This window comes from Oncorhynchus tshawytscha, linkage group LG19 (assembly GCF_018296145.1).
Source record: "Oncorhynchus tshawytscha isolate Ot180627B linkage group LG19, Otsh_v2.0, whole genome shotgun sequence".
In the NCBI taxonomy this organism is placed as follows: Eukaryota; Metazoa; Chordata; class Actinopteri; order Salmoniformes; family Salmonidae; genus Oncorhynchus; species Oncorhynchus tshawytscha.
The window spans coordinates 29,280,010-29,299,721 of record NC_056447.1 but is presented as its reverse complement, the minus strand read 5'-3'; the positions used below and the strand labels follow the sequence as shown (position 1 = coordinate 29,299,721).

At 43.1% G+C, this 19,712-nt stretch overlaps 2 protein-coding genes across 2 annotated transcripts; one reads left to right on the top strand and one right to left on the bottom strand.

Annotated features, from left to right (window-relative positions):
- The first annotated feature begins 1,214 nt into the window (after positions 1 to 1,214).
- si:ch211-107o10.3 (uncharacterized protein LOC407663 homolog) lies at positions 1,215 to 11,893 on the top strand. Its single transcript, XM_024379512.2, has 7 exons — positions 1,215 to 1,470; positions 3,009 to 3,149; positions 3,247 to 3,438; positions 9,271 to 9,432; positions 10,934 to 11,050; positions 11,252 to 11,456; positions 11,630 to 11,893. The coding sequence occupies exons 1-7, from the start codon at positions 1,395 to 1,397 to the stop codon at positions 11,724 to 11,726; spliced, it is 990 nt and encodes a 329-aa protein (XP_024235280.1). The 5' UTR covers positions 1,215 to 1,394; the 3' UTR covers positions 11,727 to 11,893.
- A 1,941-nt stretch (positions 11,894 to 13,834) lies between these two features.
- Positions 13,835 to 17,814, bottom strand: LOC112218595 (ankyrin repeat domain-containing protein 34C-like). The gene is made up of 2 exons (XM_024379511.1): positions 17,593 to 17,814; positions 13,835 to 16,245 (listed from the first exon to the last, which is right to left on the bottom strand). Exon 2 carries the CDS (start codon positions 16,181 to 16,183, stop codon positions 14,618 to 14,620), a length of 1,566 nt encoding a protein of 521 aa, XP_024235279.1. The 5' UTR covers positions 16,184 to 16,245; positions 17,593 to 17,814; the 3' UTR covers positions 13,835 to 14,617.
- Positions 17,815 to 19,712: the final 1,898 nt, after the last annotated feature.

The following is a 19,712-nucleotide window of genomic DNA, read 5'->3' as shown; positions in this document are numbered from 1 at the left end:
AAACATACCCTTGTAAAACTGACCATCCTACCAATCCTCGACTTTGGCGATGTCATTTACAAAATAGCCTCCAATACCCTACTCAACAAATTGGATGCAGTCTATCACAGTGCAATCCGTTTTGTCACCAAAGCCCCATATACTACCCACCATTGCGACCTGTACGCTCTCGTTGGCTGGCCCTCGCTTCATACTCGTCGCCAAACCCACTGGCACCATGTCATCTACAAGACCCTGCTAGGTAAAGTCCCCCCTTATCTCAGCTCGCTGGTCACCATAGCATCTCCCACCTGTAGCACACGCTCCAGCAGGTATATCTCTCTAGTCACCCCCAAAACCAATTCTTTCTTTGGCCGCCTCTCCTTCCAGTTCTCTGCTGCCAATGATTGGAACGAACTACAAAAATCTCTGAAACTGGAAACACTTATCACCCTCACTAGCTTTAACCACCAACTGTCAGAGCAGCTCACAGATTACTGCACCTGTACATAGCCCACCTATAATTTAGCCCAAACAACTACCTCTTTCCCAACTGTATTTAATTTATTTATTTATTTTGCTCCTTTGCACCCCATTATTTTTATTTCTACTTTGCACATTCTTCCATTGCAAAACTACCATTCCAGTGTTTTACTTGCTATATTGTATTTACTTTGCCACCATGGCCTTTTTTGCCTTTTTTTTTGCCACCTCATTTGCTCACATTGTATATAGACTTGTTTATACTGTATTATTGACTGTATGTTTGTTTTACTCCATGTGTAACTCTGTGTCGTTGTATCTGTCGAACTGCTTTGCTGTATCCTGGCCAGGTCGCAATTGTAAATGAGAACTTGTTCTCAACTTGCCTACCTGGTTAAATAAAGGTAAAATAAATAAATAAACATTGGCATTGCCTAAATGTGGCCCAAGAAAGATGTTATCTTCTCAGTGGTGTTTTGTATACAGTCTATGTTTTGATCAATCACGTTTATGGGTTTGATTGACTTCCTGCACTGATTGTCGGCGTATGAACAATAATTTGACACTGCTTGTTCTATCAGCTTCACCTGATGGAATAATATTAATGATTTTGTTTATTGTAAGTGGACGTGGAGCGACCTCTGCTGGAGGAATATTGTAGATGAAACAATGGGCAACCCAGCAATGATTGGTCCAATGGATGGACCAATAGGATTCCCCGTTCTGTAACACGTTGTTTCTTTGACCTTCCAGTACTTCCTGATTGCACATTACGTCACATTGATAAACAGTTTTATTTCGACAAAGTTGATATGTATGAGATTGATATATATGAGTTGAATTAACTAGAGGTTCTCCTGGTTCTTTTCGCTGAATAGCAATATTGAAGAGAGGTTACTTCTACAGTCAGTAGCACTTAAAGAACTGATAACATGCAGAACTACGGTAAAGCAATAAAGGCTTTTTTTGGACAATATCCGACGGGGATCGCTCTTATCACAGTCACAGGTAAAAAAATAAAAATCATTATTGTTTTAATTATCACAGGTCCTTTATGAAATGTAACAACAACGTAAGTAGTGTAAGCAAAGTCGTTCCACAAGCTTGTGACAGGGGAAATGGAAGCTTGTTGTGTGCAACAGGGAGAGGCAATTGAATGCAAGTTTCACAAAACATTTGTTATAGTTAAAACATTTGTAGCCTGTCTATCTATAGGTAACAACAGGGTTAAGCTCGAACTGCTCAGTTTTCCACAACAAAATACCAGAAAATGGCCAAAAAGAGTTAAAACAGTTAACCTGCTTTTACACTATGATTGACTATTAGTTTTCTTTTGAGGATAAAAATATATATAAATTAATAGTTTCACCATTTTAAAACAATGAATATAACATACTTTGAACAATGCAATATTGGTCCAAAATGTATAAATGTAAAGGGATGCAAAGGCACTCTTTTCATGGAACTGTAAGGACTGACGCTGGAGAAGAGAAGCAGGTACGTGGAGTCAACATTTAATTGGAACGGACATGAAAACAGGACAGAAACAGCATCAGAATCGTGTAATACACAATTAACAATTACTGCAGAAGTGGGGAACGGAGCTGGAGAACAGACACATATAGGGAAGGTAATAAACAGGTGATCAAATGTATTTATATAGCACTTCTTAGATCAGCTGATATCTCAAAGTGCTGTACAGAAACCCAGATTGAGTCCAGGTGAGTCCAATGAATCGCTGATGCGCATGACGAAGGAAGGCAGGTTTGCGTAATCATGGTGGCAGTAGTGCATAATGCAGGGCAGTCTGGCACCCTCTTTCCCTATTGCTATGTCATCTTATCGGATTCTGTCTTGCCCTATTGTGATGTTATCACATCAGATTCCATAGAAATAAGAATGTCATAATCTGTCTGGCACTATTGTAATGTCATCAAATCAGATTCTGACTGGCCCTATTCTGATGTCATCAAATCGGATTTCTGTCTCACCTTATTCTGATGTCATCCCATCAGAATCCATCTGGCCTTGTTGTGATGTCATCAAATCAGAATCTGTCTGGAATTGTTGTGATGTCATCACATCAGAGGATTTAACATAGAGGTCCTATGAAACTGGGTTTAAAATTCTACCCCTAGAAATGATGTCTAGCGTTATTGTGTTGTGATGTCATCACATCATATTCCCTCTGGCCCTGTGATGTCAATGTTTCGTCTGACTAGATACTGGATGTATTTTGTTCACCTGGTGTGCTAAGAGGGCGGATGTTACATCTTTAAAATGGGACTTCTGAAACGTAACATCAAGATCACCAATCACCAAAATGAATTTAAAATATTGGATGCAAATTTGATATGCTACCTATTTCTTTGAATAATTGTTTGACCAAATTAATCGGATTTACTTGTCAAGTTACTAAATGATGATTAATCATAAAAATGTATTACTTTAACTATCGAAAAGCTACTTTAAAATACTTATAAATCATTTACAAATAAATTATAAAGTGTACCTCAATGTAAGGCGTTACCATAATATTGTGACAGGAGTGGGGCTCTTTGCTCTGCGGAAATGGCTGGCTGGAGGGGTGTGTACGAGCAAAGCCCGGCTGGACGGGAAGACTGTCCTTATCACCGGAGCCAACACTGGGATTGGGAAAGAGACTGCAGTTGACATGGCTAGCAGGGGTGAGCAACAAGTATTCAACTTCTTCTCTGTTCATTGTAGTTGGGCAGTTGATTTGATGAGCTCACAGTGTAATGTCTGTTCTGTGTTTGGCCACAGGGGCGAGGGTTATTCTGGCCTGCAGGGACATGACAAGAGCCAATCAAGCTGCAGAGGGCATCAGGAGGAGGAGTGGCAATGGGAATGTGATTGTCAAAAAGTTGGACTTGGCATCCCTACAGTCTGTGCGACAACTAGCCAAAGAGATCCTGGAAAGTGAAGAGAGACTGGACATCCTTATTAATAATGCAGGTAGAGGGACACTTTTCAGCTAGCACATAACGTTATGAGCTCCATATGTTTATTATATCTTGGTGAGAGCGTGGTTGTCCTATAGTTATTTTGCATACAACATTCCCACAACTTTCTGGGAATGGTGCAGAATAGTTGCTTAAACCTCTACAGGATTGGTGGGTCCCCTGTGGGATGGTCGAGCTAACGATTATTTCTGTTGGAAGGATTTAATAATTTCCAATTATGTCTACTTATGATAAGGTAAAAGGTTCATGTTTCTCTCTCCATATGATATGGTAAATACAGTGGGGCAAAAAAGTATTTAGTCAGCCACCAATTGTGCAAGTTCTCCCACTTAAAAAGATGAGAGGCCTGTAATTTTCATCATAGGTACACTTCAACTATGACAGACAAAATTGAAAAAAAAATCCAGAAAATCACATTGTAGGATTTTTAATGAATTTATTTGCAAATTATGTTGGAAAATAAGTATTTCGGTTTGTGGCAACATCTACAACCAGACTGCTTAGAGACCTGGGAATTAAGGGCCAGAGTCAGCGTTCGGCAATCAAAGCTGTATCGGAGGCGGCAGAAGGCAGCAGTCAGTGGCTCTGGATGAAGAGGAAAGACCCCAGCTGGGCCCCGAAGTGAGAGGGCCAGGAGGTATGCGGTCAACAATGCTTGACTCAGGGAGGAGGACGCCCCTGCCATGCATAGTCCCATGGGATGTTGGCTATCAACAACAAGGCAACTCTTATGACTAACTGGGAATGGGACGCAAGCGTAGGATTGATCACCATGTCGCTGGCCGCCTTTGGGGAGGGTGTATAGGGTGAAAGGCCGAAACACCCTAGGAACCAAAGGTACACTACTGACGATGCGCTCCCCAAATTTCACCACGCTCACTGTTCATTAACTCTTGGAAGTGCTTGCACAAAGGATAGTAACATCTCATCCTGTGTTCTTGGAATCTGAATATCTGGACTTGTCCAGTGACTGCTGAGAAAGATCAGCTGACAACAGGGGAAAGTCCTTGTGGCGGCACGGAGAGACGGCTGACCGGAGGGAATAGACCCCACTGGGACAGTCATGGGGTAGCTTCCCATTTCTGTAGTTTCCCATGCTTCGCAGTATGTTGGAAACACCCGCTTTAGCTACAGAAAGTCAACATACGAGAATACCCCTAGAGTCTGCGAGAGCGGGGGCGGAAGATGACTCATCGGCTGACAACAGACTCCCAGACCTGCAGTCAAGAAAAGACTGCCAGGGCACAGACCGTATGTGAAGTGGCCTGGCGCCAGTGACAAGAAGTTGTGGGAAACAGTGAATACTGACCTTACCTTGACCTTCGAGAAACTTCGAGGCACAGTGGAGAAGAAGTTGGAGAGGATGGGGGACATCATCTATGAGTACAGGACAGAAAGATTTGGAGTGGAAGAGGCAAAAGGCAGGAGAAAGGTTCCAAACCCACCAGTTTCCAGGAGGCAACAAGAAATCAAGTGCCTCGTTCAAGAAAGGCGGCAGCTTAAGAAACAGTGGAAGAAGGCCTCGGAAGTGGAAAAGGAGGGCATATAGGCACTTCAGGCTGACATCAAAACCCGGTTGGCATCCCTCCGTAGAGCAGAGAACCTACGGAAACGCAGAAGGAAGAAAGAGCAAACTAGAACTCGATTCTATAAAGATCCCTTCAAGTTCCTTAAAAGTCTCTTCACAAAGGAAACAAGTGGAGCTCAAACAACAAAGAAAGACCCAGAGGAGCACCTGAGAACAACAAACTTTGACTCAAAGCGACATGAACATCTGGCCATCCCATCAGATATCCCACCCATTGAACCCCCGGAACATCATATTGAGACCAGCCCTCCGACATGGAAAGAGGTGGAAAACACAGTTTGACGGGCAAGAACAGCATCAGCCCCGGGGCCAAATGGAGTCCCGTACAAAGTGTATAAGAACGCACCAGACGTCCTGAGGTTCCTCTGGAGGCTTATGAGAACAGCTTGGCAGAAGAAGATAATACCCAAAGTGTGGCGTAGGGCAGGCGGGGTCCTGATCACTAAGGAGAAGGATGCAGTGAACATCAGCCAATTCCGCCCAATCTCCTTACTGAATGTCGAGGGTAAAATCTTCTTTAGGGTCATTGCCCAGAGGATGGCCGAGTACCTACAAAGGAATGCGTACGTCGATACATCTGTACAGAAGGCAGGAATATCAGGGTTCTCTGGCTGCTTGGAACATTCCAGCATGATCTGGCACCAGATCCAAATGGCCAAGGTGGAGAAAAGGGACCTCCATGTAGTCTTCCTCGACCTCGCCAATGCATTTGGTTCTGTGCCCCATGAACTCCTGTGGTCTGCCTTCAGATTTTTCCACATACCGGACACCATCACAAACCTGGTGAAGTCGTACTTCCAGGATCTGCAGTTCTGATTCACCACCTCAGAGTTCACCACCTCATGGCAGTGCCTGAATGTAGGTATAATGGCGGGATGTACCATTTCTCCGTTGGCATTCACAATGGCAATGGAGGTTATCATCAGATCCTCAAAATGGGTTGCTGGTGGACAGCGAGTCGACTCTGGTTTCCGCCTCCCTCCACTCAGAGCCTACATGGACGACATTACAACATTGACCACCACTGTCCCATGCACCAGGAGACTGCTCAGAAAACTCGAGGAGAACATCAGCTGGGCCCGTATGAAGATTAAACCATCCAAGTCACGCAGCATCTCGATTGTGAAGGGAGTACTCTCTGACCTGAAATTCTTCATCGGAGATGACCAAATCCCAACAGTGTCTGAGCAGCCGGTAAAAAGCCTTGGAAGGTGGTATGATGCAAGCCTGAAGGACAAAGACCAGGTGCAACAGCTGTGCAAAGACATCAGTAGTAGCCTACAGTCCATCGACAACACCCAGCTACCTGGAAAGTTAAAGGCCTGGTGTCTGCAGTTTGGTCTCCTACCCCGGGTGTTGTGGCCCTTAGCACTGTATGAGGTTCCAATCTCAACAGTGGAGAAGATGGAAAGAGGAGTCACAGGCTACTTAAAGAAGTGGCTCGGAGTTCCACGATGCCTTACCACCATAGGCCTCTATGGAGATGGTGTCCTCAAGCTGCCCCTCACCAGTCTAACAGAGGAATTCAAGTGTGCAAAAACCAGGCTCCAGATGACACTGAATGAATCTCGAGACCCAGTGGTGAGCAACAACGCGCCAACCTTGGCAACTGGGCGAAAATGGAGGCCAGGAAAAGCAGTCCAGGAGGCAACAGCAGCCCTCAGACATGCTGACATTGTGGGTCATGTTCAGCAAGGGAGAGGAGGCCTTGGGCTAACTAGCCGTGCTGCTTGGAGTAAGGCCACTGCACCCGAGCGGCGGAAGATGGTAGTGCAGGAAGTACGCCATCAGGAGGAGGCTGCAAGGTGGGCCAAGGCAGTCTCTCTTGCCAAACAGGGACAGTGGACTCGATGGGACAGTGTGGAGAAGAGGAAGATCAGCTGGAAGGATCTGTGGGCCATGGAAGCGAGGCGGTTGAGCTTTTCCATCAGAGCAACATATGCAGTCCTTCCAACACCAGTTAATCTTCACCAATGGTATGGTGAAGATCCGGACTGTGCCCTCTGTTCCATGCCAGCCAACCTCAGGCACATTCTCACAGGGTGTAAAACAAGCCTCACCCAAGGACGCTACACTTGGCGTCACAACCAAGTCCTTAAAAACCTTGCGTCCGCCCTGGAGGACAAGCGAGCTGCCACCAACTCCCTACCACCCACAGCAGCAGCATCACTCCTTACGGACAAACTTTGTCCGCGAAGGGGCTAAACCACCGAAGAGCGGCTCTACACCATTAGAGTGAGACCAGCTGTGCTTGGCCCGCGACTGGAAAATGCTAGCTGACATTGGCCGGCAACTTGTGTTTTCTCCGGAGACCACAACCACCACCCTAAGACCTGACATGGTGCTCTGGTCCCGTTCGCTCAATAAGGTCTTCATCATTGAGCTCACAGTACCCTGGGAGGACTCAGTAGATGAGGCTTATGAGCGAAAACATCTGCGCTATGCTGATCTAGCTGCCGAAGCACGGCATCATGGCTGGAACACAGAAGTCCAACCAGTGGAGGTGGGCTGCAGAGGTTTTGTGGCAACATCTACAACCAGACTGCTTAGAGACCTGGGAATTAAGGGCCAGAGCCAGCGTTCGGCAATCAAAGTTGTATCGGAGGTCGGCAGAAGGCAGCAGTCAGTGGCTCTGGATGAAGAGGAAAGACCCCAGCTGGGCCCCGACGTGAGAGGGCCAGGAGGTATGCGGTCAACAATGCTTGACTCAGGGAGGAGGACGCCCCTGCCATGCATAGTCCCATGGGATGTTGGCTATCAACAACAAGGCAACTCCTATGACTAATTGGGAATGGGACGCAAGCGTAGGATTGATCACCATGTCGCTGGCCTCCTTTGGGGAGGGTGTATAGGGTGAAAGGCCGAAACAACACCCTTCATTAACTCTTGGAAGTGCTTGCACAAAGGATAGTAACATCTCATCCTGTGTTCTTGGAATCTAGGTGCGTGAGGAATAGCCACTCGGATTGGAGAGGAGGCGGAGCATGTGTTAAGCTTTCCTGAATAACTGGGCCTGCCGGTAGCGTACGTGTTCACATTATTATAGGATGACTTGGGAGCATGATGATTAAAAACAGACAGTGTGTTCAGTATCAAAAGTAGAAATACAGCCAGACTGGCCTACTACTGTGTCTTTCTATTGACTGTTGAGAGTACTGATCCAAATCAAATGAAACATTAAAATCCCAGGGCTTTTGCGCCGTTATTATTATATTATATATTATATTATTTACAAAGGACATTTTCACTTGCAGCCTAGAGTAGTCTAGAATGTTGTACTCACTTGAAAATAATAATGCAATTATTCAGCTAGGCTAGTCTAGGTAGGATCATTGTATTGTTCATTAACAAGCTCATGAGAGGAGATTTTTTTTTATCTGTGTGTGTCATGTCTTCACTGTTCATTCATACGCAATGATGCACCTGGCCTCTACACTGCCTATCAGCTCTTCCTATTTGTTCTGGTTGATTCATATAAAATGTTGATGCAGCTTTGAATGTGTTTATATGCGGTATGATTGCTAGTTAGCCTATTGCAGATCTGGACAAACAATCCCCTTACCACTGTTGTCACTATGAATGGTGGATCGAGGGCAGGATAGAAGGTTAGACTGGTAGACTATACTGACCTGTGGAATAGTAAAGTTAGCACCCAGAAAAGCGTAGAGCATACGGGAAATACCAAAACACCTTGATATAAGGGAGGAGAATGTGAGCAGATAAGGAAATTTGGCTAGGATGGAAGAAATTATATAGTAAAACCTGCAACTAGTGGATGTAAACCAAGGGAAAAATTGCTCAGCCCTCCCATGTGCACAATAAAAAAAACACGCAACCCTCCCCAAAGCAACAAATACAAGTTTAACAACCCTCCCCTATTTTGGACCACCCCTCCACCAGTAAATTACGATCTGTCCCTTACCAAGCGTGGTAAAGTTGCACTATTCAGCTGTGCTCATTGGCAATAGGGTAATACGTGACTGACATTCTGCACGTGGCTTATTTATAGTAAAGTAGGAGGAGTGTCATGATGCTGTGCTGTTGATGAGAAGATTGTAAACATTAGATATAAATTCCTTCTATGCCCATAGAAGAGGAAGCAATGTGAATTATAATTGTGCATACTAAATTAAGTTAAGTGAGCAATCCATTCAGACCAGCCTTACTGATTGAACCTATGTTATCAACTACATTTCAGGGAGTAGACTAACTTTTCTTCTCTATGTCTGTTGATAGGTATCATGAGCTGTCCAAAATGGCAGACTGAAGATGGCTTTGAGATGCAGTTTGGTACCAACCACTTAGGCCACTTTTTATTGACAAATTGCCTTTTGAATCTCCTTAAGAAATCAGTCCCAAGCCGTATTGTCAACGTCTCCAGTTTAGCTCATGAAAAAGGTATAATTTTGTGTTGGTCATTTACCATATAAAACAATGATTCAGTGTTTATAGGATTTATGATTGATTGTCCAAACAAAATCCATGATTTAGCCTGTAATTATTTTCATGTATATGTACCTTCAGAAATATTCAAACCCCTTGACTTATTCCACATTTTGTTGTGTTACAGCCTGAATTCAAAATGGATTAAATAGATTTTTCTCACCCATTTACACACAATACCCCAAATTACAAATTGAAAACATGCTTTAAGTTTACCAAATGTATTGAAAATGAAATAGAGAAATATCTCATTTACAAAAGTATTCACACCCCTGAGTCAATACCTTGTAGAAGCACCTTTGGCAGCAATTACAGCTGTGAGTCTTTCTGGGTACGTCTCTAAGAGCTTTTCACTCCAGGATTGTGAAACATTTGCCCATTATTCTTTTCAAAATTCTTCAAGCTCTGTCAAATTTTTTATTATTTTAAATTTTAAATTTTACCCCCCTTTTCTCCCCAATTTCGTGGTATCCAATTGTTAGTAGCTACTATCTTGTCTCATCGCTACAACTCCCGTACGGGCTCGGGAGAGACGAAGGTTGAAAGTCATGCGTCCTCCGAAACACAACCCAACCAAGCCGCACTGCTTCTTAACACAGCGCGCATCCAACCCGGAAGCCAACCGTACGGAGGAAACACCGTGCACCTGGAAACCTTGGTTAGTGTGCACTGCGCCCGGCCCGCCACAGGAGTTGGTGGTGCGCGATGAGACAAGGATACCCCTACCGGCCAAACCCTCCCTAACCAGGACGACGCTATGCCAATTGTGCGTCTTACCATAGATTTTAAAGCAGATTTAAGTAAAAAACTGTAACTTGGCCACTCAGAAACATTCACTGTCTTCTCGGTAAGCAACTCCAGTGTAGATTTGGCCTTGTGTGTTAGGTTATTGTCCTGCTGCAAGGTGAATTCATCTCCCAGTGTCTAGTGGAAAACAGACTGAACCAGGTTTTCCTCTAGCATTTTGCCTGTGCTTAGCTCCATTCCGTTACATTTTTATCCTGAAAACCTCCCCAGTCCTTAATGATTACAATCATGTCCATAACATGATGCAGCCACCACTATGCTTGAAAATATAGAGAGTGGTACTCAGTACTCAGTAATGGGTTGTATTGGATTTACTCCTGAACTTATTTAGGCTTGCCATAACAAAGGGGTTGAATACTTATTGACTCATTTCAGCCTTTTCTTTTTAATTGATTTGTAATAATTTTGAAAAACATATTTCCACTTTGACATTATGGGGTATTTTGTGTAGACCAGTGACAACAAATCTAAATGTAAACCATTTTAAATTCAGGCTGTAACACAACAACATTTGGGAAAAGTCAAGTGGTATGAATAATTCCTGAAGGCACTGTACCTTTCATTGCTTAGTGTTAGACCATGTTTTGACATTATATCCATATGTGACTTGCTATGTTCCACTTTGAATAATTATACTTTTTTTCAACAGGCAAGATCTATTTTGACGACATAAACTTAGATAAAGATTACAGTCCATGGAAAAGCTACCGGCAAAGTAAGCTAGCTAATGTGCTCTTTACTAGGGAGCTGGCAACACAACTACAAGGTGATTCAACTCCGCTGCACAGCATCTTTTCATTTTACAGCATGCATTTGGAAGTATGTTCGTAACACTGTTTGGCATAACAAAGGCACGAAGTGCATGATGTGTTGCATCTCTCTTCAATAGAGTCTGCAGACTCACTGCATTGAATTAGGCTGATAGATGACATTACCTGTGTTTGTGTGTGTTTCTCTGTAACTGTAGGAACTGGAGTAACTACATACAGCCTCCATCCTGGAGTCATCCGGACTGAGCTTGGTCGGCACTTCTGGCCCACCATTCCCCTGTGGAAAAGAGCCATCTACAAGACTCTTAGTTTTTGGCTCAAGTCCCCTAGAGAGGGAGCCCAGACCACCATCCACTGTGCCGTAGAAGAAAGCCTGGCAGATGTCAGTGGACTCTACTACAGGTCAGATGCCATTAGAGCTTGTTTCTGTCTAACCTTAACTTCTTTTCACAGTGGGTTTTACATTGCATGCTTACAGAATATGGATCTAGATAAGATTAATACTAGGATATGTTCGATGTGTGTCATTAACTTTGTGTGTGTGTTTGGAATCTTTTTTTCTGTCCTGGCTACAGTGACTGCGCCCCAAAAACTGTGGCCCCTCAGGGCCAGGATGATGCAGCTGCCAAGAAACTGTGGGACCTGAGTGCCTCCATGGTTGGTCTGGCATGATGGACCTGGTTACCACTAGGACTGGCCTAGCCTTTAGAATGTTGACATACAGTTGAAGTCAGAGGTTTACATACACTTAGGTTAGAGTCATTAAAACCTGTTTCTCAACCACTCCACAAATTTCTTGTTAACAAACTATAGTTTTGGCAAGTCGGTTAGGACATCTACTTTGTGCAACACAAGTAATTTTTCCAACAATTGTTTACAGACAGATTATTTCACTTATAATTCACTGTATCACAATTTCAGTGGGTCAGAAGTTTACATACACTAAGTTGACTGTGCCTTTAAACAGCTTGGAAAATTCCAGAAAAGGATGTCATGGCTGTAGAAGCTTCTGACAGGCTAATTTACATAATTTGAGTCAATTGGAGGTGTACCTGTGGATGTAGTTCAAGGCCTACCTTCAAACTCAGTACCACTTTGCTTGACATCATGGGAAAATCAAAAGAAATCAGCCAAGACCTCAGAAAATAAATTGTAGACCTCCACAAGTCTGGTTCATCCTTGGGAGCAATTTACAAACTCCTGAATGTACCACGTTCATCTGTACAAACAATAGTATGCAAGTATAAACACCATGGCACCATGCAGCCGTCATACCGCTCAAGAAGAAGACGCGTTCTGTCTTCTAGAGATGGATTTACTTTGGTGAGAAAAGTGCAAATCAATCCCAGAACAACAGCAGAGGACCTTGTGAAGATGCTGGAGGAAACAGGTACAAAAGTATCTATATCCACAGTAAAACGAGTCCTATATCGACATAACCTGAAAGGCCTCTCAGCAAGTAAGGAGCCACTGCTCCAAAACCGCCATAAAAAGACCAGACTACCGTTTGCAACTGCACATGAGGACAAAGATCATACTTTTTGGAGAAATGTCCTCTTTTCTGATGAAACAAAAATAGAACTGTTTGGCCATAATGACCATTGCTATGTTTGGAGGAAAAAGGAGGAGGCTTGCAAGCCGACGAACACTATCCCAACCGCGAAGCATGGGTGTGGCATCATCATGTTGTGGGGGTGCTTTGCTGCAGGAGGGACTGGTGCACTACACAAAATAGATGGCATCATGAGGGAAGAAAAATTTGGTGGATTTATTGAAGTAACATCTCAAGACTTCAGTCAGGAAGTTAAAGCTTGGTTGCAAATGGGTCTTCCAAATGGACAATGACCCCAGGAATACTTCCAAAGTTGTGGCAAAATGGCTTAAGGACAACAAAGTCAAGGTATTGGAGTGGCCATCACAAAGCCCTGACCTCAATCCTATAGAAAATGTGTGGGCAGAACTGAAAAAGCATGTGCGAGCAAGGAGGCCTACAAACCTGACTCAGTTACTCCAGCACTGTCAGGAGGAATGGGCCAAAATTCACCCAACTTATTGTGGGAAGCTTGTGGAAGGCTACCCGAAACGTTTGACCCAAGTTAAACAATTTAAAGGCAATGCTACCAAATACTAATTGAGTGTATGTAAACTTCTGACCCACTGGGAATGTGATTAAAGCTGAAATAAATCCTTCTCTCTACTATTATTCTGACATGTCACATTCTTAAAATAAAGTGGTGATCCTAACTGACAGGGACTTTTTACTAGAATTAAATGGCAGGAATTGTGAAAAACTGAGTTTAAATGTATTTGGCTAAGGTGTATGTAAACCGACTTCAGCTGAATTACCATCTGATGATGATGAACTGTGAAATGCATCCAAACCTCATTGCATTCAGTAAGAAACTGTTGAATAACATTTGCTTTAGAGACATTTATTTAGAATACACAGCAAACTACATACAAAAATACTATGCATCGAAATATGTTAACGTGAGCCTTTTAAACAGAATGAATGTCTCATAGTTAAGTTACATGGAAGCTGTATGAACTTTTACTTTGCCATAATTGTAAATTCTATTCTAGGGGAACAAGGTTCACTAAGTCTGTATTTACGTACGTTTGTAGTATACACATATTATGTTGTCTTGTCATGGAACTGATGTATGAAAATACATGTGCTATATCTACAAAACATTTAGAGAAACAACATACATTTTTCTCTTGGGTAATTTAAAACCTACCATAATAAAGTGCTGATTTATGTAATCTCTTAAATTGTATTTAGCTAAGGCATATAAGTCATACATGGTTTGTTTATACTCTGAGCCTTTCATATTGGGCATTAAACCAACGGCACTAAAACAAAACATCTTGTGGTTGCATTACGATAAATTACTTTTTGATCCACCCTCTTTTCCGATAATTTGTCTGGAAGGCACTGTGTACAAGTTTGCTACAAAACAATCAACCTCAATTTAATACTAAAGCTACAACATACCCCCCATCTGCATGTTGCACTAATAACAACATTCTATACAACCAGATGACTTGTTGGCTACACATGTACCTCCTACTGTATGTGTTCTTAGGATTGCACATCTAAAGGATCTGAGGTGCCGACGAGGATTATTTTTCATATACTTATGGTCAAATCATTTTTATGATTTTCAAATACTTTTTTATCTCTCAGCCAACCCTGTTCCTGGAGAGCTACCATCCTTTTTGCTTGAACTCTAATGTAGTGCACCTGATTCTAATAATTAGCTGGTTGATACACGGAATCAGTTTAGCGAAATCCTACAGGAGGGTAGCTCTTCAGGAACACGGTTAGAGGAGCCATGCTTTAGATGTTGCTAGTGTCTAACCTGTAACGTTTAATAGATGTGGTGCTAATATTCTAAGAGCATCCATAACATTTACAACTTTATACTGGTAAGCAAGTTATATCCATGTTCCACTGGTTTTCTAAGAGGAAAAGTTGAAATTCCAATCAACAAAATTTCCTTTAGAAATGTTAGCCTTATTTTATGTTAACATTGCTACATCTACAAACAATGAGTCCACTACAGCTCCTCAAAAGCAGAGAGCTGCTTCATTTGCTCCACTTGCATAGAGTGCCTCCTTACAAGTTTTTTTTTTGACTTGAGCTGGCCTCTTTTTGGTGAGTTTGGTGCTACTGGAGCTATTGATATGAAACCTGAGGCAAGAGGGGATGAGGGCTTGCTGCTGGCTCCGATGTCTGGGATAGGAGGGTTGGGGTTGACGTTTAGTGGGGGTAGATGGCCAGGCCGGGTATGGGAAATGTAGTCCAGCAGCAGAGTCCCCGAGCCTCGCCTCTCCAAGAGGCCTGGTGCGCGGCGACGTGCTGTGCTAGGTGATGATGTGCTGGCATTGCTGTCTAGGGACTCCCTGGAGCTGGTCAGCATGGCTAATGGAGATGTGTTGAGTTTCCTCCTCTCTAGAGGAACCTTAGGAGAGTCCAGCATGCCAGAGTCTGAGTACAGCTGGGAGTCTGAGTCATAGTGGTCAGTGCCCAGCCATCTCCTGTAGACCGGGTCTCTCAAGCTAGCTGGCACACTGTTGCTGCTACTGTCCTGGTCTGCAGGGACGGTGCTACGCCGGGCCAGGGGCTGGTGCTGACACAGAGACCTCTCATAGGCCGATTTGGAAGTTAGAGGGACAGACAATGAGGATGACATTTGTGGGAACAACATATCCTTGCCATCCACACTGTTTTGTCGAGACATATTCAATCTCTTGGATAGAGCAAGTCCATTGACGCCTGTGACAACCTCCTCAGAGGTGGCTCTCTTACTCTCCTCGTGGGCCGCAGCTGCAGCCAGGACGGAGGGAGCGATCAGCCCCCACGGCTCTGACTGCAGACGCTTCAGCTGGGGTAAACGAGCACGCTTGGGGTTGGCTGGTCGCCGTGTGGGAGAGGTTGGCCCATTGGGAAGCTTTGCTGCTGTGCTGGATGATGTTTTCAACTTTGTCTGGAAACTGAAGATAGTGTTGTGCTGCTCGGCTGAGTTAGGTGAGGGGGAGGTGTTGAGCTCAATGTCAGAGGGAGTGGTGCAGAATGCAGGGGAGCACCTATCCTCTAGCTCTGGGGAAGGGGGGACATTAAGGTACTGCTTGGTGGTTTTGGTGCCAGAGGGTGACTTGTCTGTGGTGATAATGATTACTTCTTTGCCCTTGGCCTTACATGCATCTAGGAGAACCTTTAGGGTCTCCTTATCATCGACATTGACTGCATAGACCAAAGCAGAAGCCCCGCTCCTGTCTTCGAGACTTGGGTCAGCCCCATTGGTCAACAAGTGGGACACCACCTCATGCCCCGCCCTCTGACTACAGGCGTGCATCAGGGCTGTCCGGCCTGCTTTGTCCTGGATGTTAGGGTCAGCCTTATTATCCAGCAGGTACTTGACCAGCTTTGCCTTGCTGACACTCTGCGGGTCGCTGTGTTTGGACATGCAGGCCACCATGAGCGGTGTCTCTCCTCGCTCGTTGCTCTCATTAATATAGGCACCCCCCTCAAGCAGGAGCCTGGTGAGCCGCAGGCGTCGGAGCCATACCGCTTTCAGAAGTGAATTCCCGTCTGTCCGCAGCTCCAGTATGTCTGCCATCATCTCCAAGACAACCACAGATAGCGCCCTCCCTCAGTGGTGAAAGGCAGTCACACCCTGCAGCCCTTCAAACAAAGTATTGATTTATTTCATTATATTTTGTTCAATCTATAGGTCTGCTCAATGATTCATCTAGTATTATCACACACAGTCATCACAATGGATCATTTCCAAGCCTCTCAAGACTACCACCAGGAGGCAGTCTGTGTTCAGTAAAAATCACTTTTGAAGACATGGACAGGTATGTCAATTATGGACGAAACTTCATACCTTTTTAGGTGGCGTTATTGTCAAAACATGAAACTGATTGTAGCAATGAAAAAAATATAACTTCGTGAATCGGAGCCTAACCTTTATATATACCCTGATGAAGACGGCGTGGCTGTCAGGAACGTTGGTTATACAATTATTGCATCTGAGCTCCTAGAGTGTGCGAATTTCCTTTTCTTTTTCTAGGGGCCTAATCTTGTCACATGTATCTTCTGTAAGCTTCGATCTCCCTGTGTAAAACAAGTTAGATGGAAGGATGTGCGTTATAGGCTATATATAGGCTAAACGTTCTGTATTTAAATCAAGCCATTTATCTTGAATGTATCGCTTGCTAGATGGAGATGGACAACCTTAGCCTAGTATTTTAACTTTTTTTGTTGTTGCTCTGTAATTGACCAATTAATCCCAGATCCAAGACCATAAATTAATTAGTTCGAGCTTTAGATAATAAAATACCAAAAATATAGAACATGACATATGGAGATAATCATATGGTTGTAGAAGAAAACAGCCTCACCATGAGCGTTAACATCCTGTGCATGACATAAAAGAGTATGCCTACAAGCAAAAACATCTACTTTGCTATTTTTTCTTACAAGACTCGATGACAAGTAAGATATGTCTTAGTGTAGGCTACTTAATGTGCATGATCGAGTGAATAAGTATTACCATTATCCTCGCGCGATCGCGTAGAATAGTCTATAGCGCGTCGCTGTCCATGGTCCTCATTGTGGATAACTTGTTAGACGCGCGTCTGGTAGAAAACGTTTTAACTACACAATTCATAATATGTTGCACAATGTAAGCTACATTTTTTTATACACTTGTAATATACTATGATCCCTGTGTGTCATTAAAATAAAGTATCAGCAACAGAAGTCGCCTAAAAAGGACTTCAATTTAAGGTGTTGGCTAGATGCTCCTAACGTTTCATATTCTCATTAGCTAAACTATCTTAAATGATCGAATCATAGTAGGCTTCTCAAAAAGTGTGTTGTCTATACAATGTTAGTATGAAATTACATGAGTGGTATATTAATGTTGATTCTGTATGTTTTTAGCAAGAAAAAATCTGCATTCATCCACATGGTTTTATACAAAATATCAAGAAGGTTTAACTGTCATTCAACCATGTATCTTACCTGATCCAGGCTTGTCATATTCAAAGGTGCACCCAATGTTTTGTCATTACCTATCCTGAAACATAATGAAAATAAAAGTTTTCAAATGGATCTTCGTTATAGTCCCTGAATTTAATCGGAGGTTCTCAAATACTGTCCTAGTTTAGGTTAAGAGCTTTTGCACCATAGCGCATCATGTTGGTCGCTTTTGTTATGGAAACGCAATAGATCAGTCCAATAGGCGGCATTCCTTTCACTGCGCAAGAATCACAACCTCAAGCTACTGGAGGTATAAATAACTTTGTTTTGCCTGGTGAATGAAACGTGCATTTTCTTGACGTCAGAGTCGACAAAAATAAAGATTGCTTCTGGTGAGAACCTGTCACATTTTTCATGTCTACAGCACACAAACAAACCAGTTCTACCTTCCAATAAAATGAAATGTTCACAGTTTCATAACATATTTATAATTACATTTTTTAATGGCTTAGGCTATATTCCACTCCCACGAGATAGGAAGAATCAAGATTCAGTGTATATATAAAGGTCATCAAAGTATAATTTAATATTTTTGTACACTGGAAGTTTATAGCCTACAGTTTAAAATTATCATTCACATCAACATGACAGATGTTGCTCCAGAGAGGTGGCGGTCACCTGTCTCTGTCCTACTTTTCTTTATATTCTCAGGTGCCCCGAAAACGTCTTTGTACACTTACATCTACAGTGCATTTTAAACACTGTTTCAAGAACATGCCTTAGCTATACCTTTCCAAATGGACAGAAGTAGAAATCGTGTGCTGATGTTGGGTTCAGTACACACACAAATGAGGGTTCTGCAAGGGTTCTTTGGGAAGGGTGTTGGTTCTATGTGGAATCATACTGATCCAAAGGTCCCTTTGATCACTTCAATGGTTCTTTTCAGTTCAATAAAGGGTTCTCTCCTCTTTTAGTGATAATTAAAATGTAGGGGCAGTGGCTCATTAAAATATTTGGGGGCGTGGTTTGTTCACAGCTCTTTTTTGTGCAACCATGCAGTGAGTGTTATTCCAGTTTTTCAAATGTTATGTTATTATCTGTTATATGACTATGGTCAGTGGTGTCTTGTGTAAGTCTCACGAATGGCCTTGTGTCAATTGTAAACTATTGACTGAGTCTGTAGTTCTCAATTCTCTCCTCAGGGACCCCCAGCCATTCCAGATGTAGAAAACCTGATTCAACTTGTTAATAAACTCAATCATAAAACCAATGGAATTTTAACAAAATAATATGGCTATTAAAAACCCTGTATGGTTCTTCAAATAACCTTTTGAGATAAAGGTTCTTTATAGATCCATTCACCATAAAGGGTTCTATATAGCCCCAAAAAGTTTGTAACCATAGCGTAACCCTTTTTTGGTGCTATATACACTATATAACAAAAGTATGTGGACACCTGCTCGTCAAACATCTCCTTCAAAAATCATGGGCATTCATATGGAGTTGGTCCCCCCCTTTGCTGCTATAACAGCCTCCACTTTTCCACGAGATGTTGGAATTTTGCTGTGGGGACTCGCTTCCATTCAGCCACGAGCATTCGTGAGGTCGGGGACTGATGTTGGGCAATTAGGCCCACAGTCATCGTTCCAATTCATCCCAAAGGTATGCAATGGGGTTGAGGTAAGGGCTCTGTGCAGGCCAGTCAAGTTCTTCCACATCGATCTCGACAAACCATTTCTGTATGGACCTCGCTTTGTGCACGGGGGCATTGTCATGCTGAAACAAAAAATATAGCACCACCTAAAATAGTTCCTCTATGGTTATAAGCCAAAGAACCCTTATTTGGCACTATATAGAACCGTTTGTTTTAGTATGTAGCCTAATCATATGAGGGTGCCCGTATGCCCAAGACATCAAAACTGTCAATTGGTTGCCCTCCTGAACTCGAGAACAAATGCACTGGATATTTCTTGGATGTATTCTATTGCAAGATCTTGAAAACAGGACATGTTTACAGCACAATTAAAGAGGCCAAAACTTGTTCCAGCCATCACAGCCATACCACCAAATAGGGACATTTCTATTTTTAGGTTGCTATGAGACAGCAGAGAGCGATGAAGATCTCAGCTTTGCAAGGAACAGGTAATCAGAACAATAACATT

Excerpts from the sequence above, each read along its gene's own strand:
- si:ch211-107o10.3 (XM_024379512.2), top strand. The coding sequence starts at position 1,395 with ATGCAGAACTACGGTAAAGCAATAAAGGCTTTTTTTGGACAATATCCG. Across the intron at positions 1,471-3,008 it reads CGCTCTTATCACAGTCACAG|GAGTGGGGCTCTTTGCTCTG; the intron begins GTAAAAAAATAA and ends ATATTGTGACAG. Across the intron at positions 9,433-10,933 it reads CAGTTTAGCTCATGAAAAAG|GCAAGATCTATTTTGACGAC; the intron begins GTATAATTTTGT and ends TTTTTTCAACAG.
- LOC112218595 (XM_024379511.1), bottom strand. The coding sequence starts at position 16,183 with ATGATGGCAGACATACTGGAGCTGCGGACAGACGGGAATTCACTTCTG.